This window comes from Fukomys damarensis, unplaced genomic scaffold, assembly GCF_012274545.1.
Source record: "Fukomys damarensis isolate Sample0158 unplaced genomic scaffold, DMR_v1.0_HiC HiC_scaffold_1, whole genome shotgun sequence".
NCBI classification, from domain to species: Eukaryota; Metazoa; Chordata; class Mammalia; order Rodentia; family Bathyergidae; genus Fukomys; species Fukomys damarensis.
Window position 1 is genome coordinate 65,116,279 of NW_022900913.1, and position 8,049 is coordinate 65,124,327.

The following is an 8,049-nucleotide window of genomic DNA, read 5'->3' on the forward strand; positions in this document are numbered from 1 at the left end:
TTTTTTTTTTTTTTTTTTTTTTTTTTTTGTACTGGGGATTGAACTCGGGTCCTTGTGCTTGCAAGGCAGGCCACCGAACCGCTGAGCTAAATCCCCTGCCACTGAGTTTCTAACTATGCCTAACTACCCATTTTGGTTCAGTGGTTCTTTAGAAATGCAACTGAGTACAGTTAAAATAGCAGAGTTTGAATTGCTAGCCCAAGATGACATCTGTCATCCCACGTGAAAGAGCTCAGATTGAATACTGGCCTTCGGAACTAAACGAACCACTAAAACAGGAAAGCATGGCTGTGATATGTTAGTATAGCTCCAGGGAGAAAAGTAGATTATTTTAATTTAGTCTCTTCATTCTAGTGCCATATGATTCAGAAACTGTGTCTTGATATCACCTAGAGAAACACAGAGTCCTTAATTTGACCCCTCAATCACTGGGAAGCAAATCAAGCACTTAATTGTTGAAATCTTTCTTCTTTAGCAGGATGCTTTGACTCACAGTTACAGACAAAATGCTTCTGTGATTTCTTTGTTGAAAAAGAAGAAGGGGAGTTCAAAGAGGCAGCACAGTAACTGAGTGACAATTCCTGAGTCACTTCTGAGAAAGAGCTGTTGACCTCAAGGGATATAGAACTTTCAATGGGTTCCAAGTTAGCAACACATGCAGAAATGCAGTTCCTACAGAGATTTCTCCTAGTATTCCAATCCTGGGACCCTCTCAGCAACTCGAAGGAGGGAGAGAGGACTACCACTGTGCCTCTAGAAAAAGATTGCCAAGAAATAATTGCAGTTTGACCTCTGAGCACATAGACTGGGCTGGGTTGTGGTGCCAGTGATTGAAGCCAGAAACTCATGCATGCTAACTAAGCACATGGTTTATCATTGAACTACCACCATCCTCAGCTCCAACCTATGTTTTAAATAATGGGAAAAATTAAAGTGAGATAGATGTTTGTCTGAGATTCAGAGCATGAAATGTCATTGGGGCTTAAAATCGTATCTCATTCAAAACCAAATCGGGGCTGGGGATTTCGCTCAGTGGTTCAGTGGCCTGCCTTGCAAGCTCAAGAACCCAAGTTCAATCCCTGGTACCAAAAAACAAACAAACAAACACACAAAAAAACCAAAACCAAATTTATTTTTTAAAACACATCTTCCTATTATAGTACCATTTAAGAATTCAATTATTGCTAGTCATGAGTCTGGCTGCTGGTTTGAGAAGTGAAAGTATAGATAAGAAAGAAGAGGTGCAGTTAACTAAGTCCTTATTGAAACACTCAGATGTATTAGAAAAGGGCTTTGCCACATTATTCACTTGGTTTTTAGCTATGCCACAGTATTCACCTTTTTGAAGCAACAATTTTAAAATATTCTGGAAGGCATATATCCAACAGGTATGCAAATAATATTTATACCCACATGTAACAGTTTTCACTTATCACTGTCATATTTCAACTCATTAGATTCTACCCGCTAATATTAATACCTGATTATATTGATGTGCAATGGTATCTTAGTTCTCTTTCTTCAAGATGTTCCATTAGTGAATCTGGAATACAGATTTTTTGCATATATGTTTATAGGTGTGAAAAGGACAGCACCAAGGACAAAACACAAGAGCCTAAAATTTGTCACCTTTTTCTTGTTGAATCAAAAACTTTAGATGCCATTTTCTAAGAAGAAGGAGTAAGATCCCCAGGGAATTTCTGTATACTTGGCTTCATATGGTTTGCTTGGGTAAAGATTAAACACCCCTAAAAACCTGCTCTAGTTTACCTTAGTATATCCATTCATTAGAGTGTTTCATTTTAATAGTAATAATTAGACATCTTGGGTTTAATTCTTTTTTCTTCCTCTTACTAAAAATATAATTTGGGGCAAGTCACTTGAGGATCCCTTAGGATAGCTTACTTGTCCATTACATGCTAAGAATCATACAAACATTTTTTTTAATTAGGCAATCAGAGGTAAAAGTGTTTTTTCAAAGCACCCTGTAAGTATAAGCTGTTATTCTGTTTGAATGTGGATAGGTGTTGTGCTGTAAAAGTAGCTTTCAACTTAAAGGTGTTTGTTAGACCATGGCTTATCTATTGCAAACTCTATTCTAGGCATGTTAAAAACAGATGGGTCTACAAAAACCTAAATCTGTTCCTTTTCTTTATTGACAAGTGTGAAAAAACAGACCTTGAAATTGTCCCCATGATGAACATATAATAAAGACTTCTATTCAGTATTCAGCACACTTCATTACAATGATTATATAAACATGATCTTTATTTACAATGTTAGCCAAGGAAATGAAACTTATCATATGGAGATCAAATTGTGATTAAATTACATTTAGAGGTTAGTGTTTCAAGTTTCAAGACAGATAATTCAGAAATGGAATAAAAATGACTGGTCTAGTCCCCAAATCACACTCCTATAAATTTGGAAAATACCTGTCCCACTTTCTCGCAATGGAAAGCTCAGAGGAAGAAAAATTACCAGCTCCAAACAGCCAAGAAGGAGCACAGCCTGATTCAGGCATGTTCAAATTGTTCAGAATGGCACCCTGACGTTCCTGGCAAGCTATTGTCATGCACTAGTGTACCTCCTCTACCTCACTAGGCTTCAGCAACCTTGCCAGGAAAACTGTTAGGTTTTTTTAGCCCCAATGAACCCACTTCATATTCATCCCAGGAAGGCAGGGAAATTGTGTCCCTCCTGTCCCTACCCTCAGTTTCAGCGCTGTCCAATGAGGCAGTTCCTACAAGTGCCAGTGGCAATTGGTTTTGCATCCTCTAAAATTATTATAAAGTGGAAAAACTCATTGTTTGGGAATGGGCTTCCCGATTGCCTACAAATAGGGTGGCCAGAGATGTCTGCTTCAGGACGCAGGGCTGAGAGGGTGGTTCAGTTGATGGAGTGTTTTTCACTGTGGGAAGGCCACACTTATCTGCTCAATCCCCATTTACTTTGTATTCTAGGATAGAGGTCAGGAAGACTATATCCCACCTGCCTATACAGCTGTGGTGTGTTGAAAGAACCCTGGACTTAAAGTAAGAAGATCTGGGTTTGAGTCTCAGTCTGTCACTTATTTTCTGTGTGACCTTGGGCAAGTCACTTCGCCGATCTGAGCTTCAATTGACTTCTCTGTTTAACTGGGAACATACTATCCGTCTCATGGGGTTGCTGTGAGAATTCAGTGAGATGGTGCATGTGGCAAGTTCTTTGTGGATTGACTTATGCTTACAGAGGCAAGGTGGAGGGAATGATGCATGACACTTTGTTTCTTTTCCAGGTATTCATCCAATGGTTTAAAAACCCAACAAAATGCATCAATAAATATGCAACTGCCTTCAAGAGAAACAAACCCCTATTTTAATAACTTGGATCAAAAGGACCTGGCTGGATACTCATCCACAAGGGCCAGTTCTGTGCCCATCATCCCATCCATGGGCCTAGAAGAAACCTGCATGCAAATGCCAGGAATTTCTGAGGTCAATAGCATCAAATGGTGCAAAAACTCCTACTCAGCTGACGTTGTCAATGTGAGTATTCCCGTCAGCGACTGTTTTATAGCAGAACAACAGGAAGTGAAAATATTGCTAGAAACTGTCCAGGAGCAGATCCGGATTCTTACTGATGCCAGACGGTCAGAAGACTATGAACTGGCCAGCGTAGAAACTGAGGACAGTGCAAGTGAAAACACAGCCTTTCTCCCCCTGAGTCCCACAGCCAAATCAGAACGAGAGGCACAATTTGTCTTAAGAAATGAAATACAAAGAGACTCGGCATTGACCAAGTGACTGGAGATGTAGGAATCTGTGCATTCGATGCTTTGCTCAACAGGAAAGAGAGGAAATTAAATACAAATTATTTATATGCATTAATTTAAGAGCATCTACTTAGAAGAAACCAAATAGTCTATCGCCCTCATATCATAGTGTTTTTTAACAAAATATTTTTTTAAAGGGAAAGAAATGTTTCAGGAGGGATAAAGCTTACCACCGAAGCTTTTGGGTAGAATTCTGAATCCAATTTTAGTTAGTCCTCACATTGTCCTTTTATGCTCTCAGAAGCTGTGGGCAATTGAGACCCTTGGTCACACAGTGCCCGTGTCTACATCAAGGAAGCACTGACAGCTGCCTGGTTTTAAAGAGAAGAGCTCTATCCTGTGGTGGATGTGCCAGGGAGCAGGTGACCCTTGCCATTCGGTGTGACAAGCCCAACACCTAAATTTCTACTCAACCAACTCCCGTATCACAGGTTATGTCATGTCAAGAAACGTAGTTTTTTGTATTTTATTTTTGAAGAATGGCACAAAAACTGCCTAGGGAAGGAAACAGGTGATGGCAGGGAGTAATTGGAGCAATCCTTGCTGTGCTCACTGCTCCCTCTTCCTCTGAAATTTGAAAGCACAGAACCTCAGAGGGAGGTCCAAAATTATTAAAGAAAAAAGAAACTCACCGTGTGTCACTAAAATGATGCTAATAGAAATGCTTTTCTTGGAGATTATTTAGAAGCTCTGAAGGAGCATTTCTCAGTGTGTGTATGTGTGTGTGCATGTGTGAGTGAGTGTGCAAGGGTGTGAACTTGCTCCCTTGAGTACATATGCTCTTACGCATGTGTTCTTTGTGTGTATGTGTGTGCATGTGTGCGTTCACTAAGCTTGCTAAAATTTGTTCTAAAGCATCAGGGAACCTAATATCCAGATTAAAAGTTTTCCCTCTTGGATCTGTTCACTTTAAATCTTTCCATTTAATATAATGTTCAGTTAGTGAGTTCTTAAATCAAGGTCACTTGTATGGTGGATCCTGGAAACCCTTGACAATGTCTAGACCATTTTATGATGTGAATCCTTTTGAAAGGAACAGCTATCAGTTAATTGATGGTATCAGTATCACAAAGTGTATTGATGGAGGATGTGTGTTTATTTCGAATCCTACCTACCTACATTATTTACGTGGGCCAACTATCAAACCGACAGTTACTAATTTCTTTCTCATCAGCCTCATTGCTATTTATTTTAGAGCAAGTGTACTCTGTGTCAACCAAGGCATTGGCTTCTGTGGTTAATACAGAAGGAATAAATTGTTAAAATCACAAAGCCCAAACTACTCAGTTCACAAGAAACCCCCCAAAGAACAGGAAATTGTGTTGTATGTTCATTTGGAATAAAGCAATATTTTTACCATGCTAAGGTGAACTGAAACCTCTCCTGAAGATTCGTCTGTTTTGTTTTCCCTTACTTTCCTGGGGCATTCAGAGAAATTAGTGTTTACGTACCCAGGCTTTTTTCAATTATTGGTGGTGTTGAGTTGTTATGTTTACTCTGTTTTAAATAAAAAGGCACAGTATTTGAAAGTACATAAAAGATTTCTTTTACTGTAGTTTGGGAAAACCTTGGTGAATATTAACTTTGTCAAAGATTTACACACTACGGAAAAGGAATTTAACTATTTCCAAATCAAGTAATGAAATGTACAGTTCTTGTTTCATGTTAAACTGCTTCTGTTGAAAATACATCATAAATTACTCTTTGTGAATATTTGTTAATAATGGAGGTATTACCTTCTGAGGAAAAGAAAGAATACTCCTTTTCTTTTACTTAGTACTTGTGTGTAGTAATGTTTGCATTCCTTGTGGGAAGTTGCTATATGCACATAGCTGAATTCCCATTGGCATCCCCTTTCCAGTCCTTGCCCGCTCCACTCATCTCTTGATCCCCTTCCTTTTTTTGTATATGTTTGCAGTAATAATGTTTACATTCTTTGTGTAAAGTAGCTATGTGTGCATAACACATCCCAACTCTTTTTTCTGTGTATTATCCCTTCCTTCCCCCACTCCATCTCTTGATCCCCTTTCCTATGAAAAAGAACTATCTTCCTTCTTCCTGTCATCTGTCTTTAATTTTGTTCGTTATTTTTCTTCTGTGTTTCTCATGCAAAAGAAACCATGTGATGTCTAAGCTTGTGTGTCACTATCATGGTTTTGAGGTACATCCTTTTCCTGCAAATGACTCGAGTTTAATCTTTCTTTATGGCAGAGTAGTGCTCCATTCTGTATAAATAACACATTTTCTTTATCCATTCATCTATTGAGAGACATATGGGCCACTTCAAAAGTTTAGCTATTATTAATTGTGCTGGTATAAACATGGGTATGCATGTACCACTCTAATATGATGTCTTCAACATTTTCAGAAAGATGCTTAACTGGGGAGCTGGGTCAAATGGAATTTCAGGTTTTAGTTTTTAAAATAAAAATTTCATAATAGGAATTCAAGGTCTCAACTGTTGAAAACACTTCAGTAGAAATTCATTTGAAATTTACAAAAGGAATAAGTGATTTTAGTTTTTCATTGTAATTCTGTTGTTTTTTATATGAAAGTATTTTTGTGAGATAGTTTTAAGCTGTAAATTTTAACATTTGAATCACCTAAGTTCTCATCTTTCTACAAATATTTTATCTTTGGAAAAATTTTAGAAAGATGCTCTTAATACATATTTTAAAAATATGTAAGTTGGAGTATCCACTGTGCTGTCATATTGAAATTTATCACATTTATCAAAAAAGCTGAAAGGCCTATTGCAGTCAACCTTATGCTTTCTTCCCCTCGAAAATGTTACCAGTTACTTAGCTAAATATTCATTCAAAACTCACCTACTTAAAAGTGTATGTATCCTGTGACTCATTTTATTTTAATATATTATTTATACTGAAAGAATTAAGCTTGTCAGTGAAACTCAAATCTTGAATCAACATCTTATTTTTAAGAATGAAATAGGACCACCAGTCCTATACATTCTAAAAAAATATGACTCTCGGGCACAGCCACTGGCTGTGTGGTAATGTTCATTCCTTGAATACTCATGACAAAATCTTCCAGAAGGAACACATATTAATGGTAAATTTCAGGAGTCATTTGTTTCCTTTTGGAAAAATGAAGCTCCTGCACAAGGTATCAGAATGCACATTTTGGGGACTCTACTGATAAGGGCTGAAGCCAACCAGACTTTCAAAGTTAATCTGACATAGAAATACCTGCACCCATCAACACTGCATTTTTCAAGGTTAGCAACCTACTGTGTAGTGCTTATTTCTACAAGACATCTTTGATTTTTGCTTCAATTTCCTTGTCTTTATTATGCAAATAGATATTGGAAGATTTTTTACTTGCAGAGACTGCACATTTATTATTTACTGGAGAAGGAATTCATCCATTATTTTTCCTTTAATCATTTTCTGATATGTCCTTTCATAAAGTATATTATGTTAAATTACCAGTGACTATTGCAGAACACTGTTCAAAATCTGACCAATCTTATGTTAACATGAAATAATAGATATGAAATTAGAGAATTAGCATCAATTTTTTCCTGGTTCTCTAAGTACATGAAGTATTCTGTATTTTACACTATGGCCCAATGCCTACCTTGAGATGAGTTAAGGGCTAAATATTAGTAACTTTACCACATCTCTAATGATTTACATAATTTCTAAATAGCAACAGCAAGGATTTCTAAAAGAGGAAGAGTGTAGCTTATTGAGCTTAACAAGTTAATCTGTTTTCATCCTAACCATTTATCATGCCTACCAGAAAGAGAATGGAAGGGTCAAGCTGACTTCAAAGTACATGTCTTCTGGAATGAATGACAGGTACAGCCTGAGTGGGACATCTGGTGACTGTGACTAAGGCTGGCAATGATCATATCTCCCCCAGAATATGTTCAGTGTATGCAGTCATTGCTCTACACCTCCCCTGCTGTATGGTGCTATACCATTTATCATGCCTACCAGAAAGAGAATGGAAGGGTCAAGCTGACTTCAAAGTACATGTCTTCTGGAATGAATGACAGGTACAGCCTGAGTGGGACATCTGGTGACTGTGACTAAGGCTGGCAATGATCATATCTCCCCCAGAATATGTTCAGTGTATGCAGTCATTGCTCTACACCTCCCCTGCTGTATGGTGCTATAGAAAACCAGAAGTCCCTAAGAGTGTGTGTGTGTGTGTGTGTGTGTGTGTGTGTGTGTGTGTGTTTACGAAAGAGAGAGTACCATATAATT

At 37.8% G+C, this 8,049-nt stretch overlaps 1 protein-coding gene across 1 annotated transcript in view; it reads left to right on the forward strand.

The window, feature by feature from the left end:
• Positions 1–5,835, forward strand: part of Nrg3 (neuregulin 3) — a gene marked incomplete at its 5' end in the record, with an annotated part of 1,020,825 nt that extends 1,014,990 nt beyond the window's left edge. The window contains 2 exon segments of the mRNA XM_033763192.1: positions 2,964–3,035; positions 3,278–5,835. Of these exon segments, the coding sequence (XP_033619083.1) occupies positions 2,964–3,035; positions 3,278–3,785 (580 nt within the window).
• Positions 5,836–8,049: the final 2,214 nt, after the last annotated feature.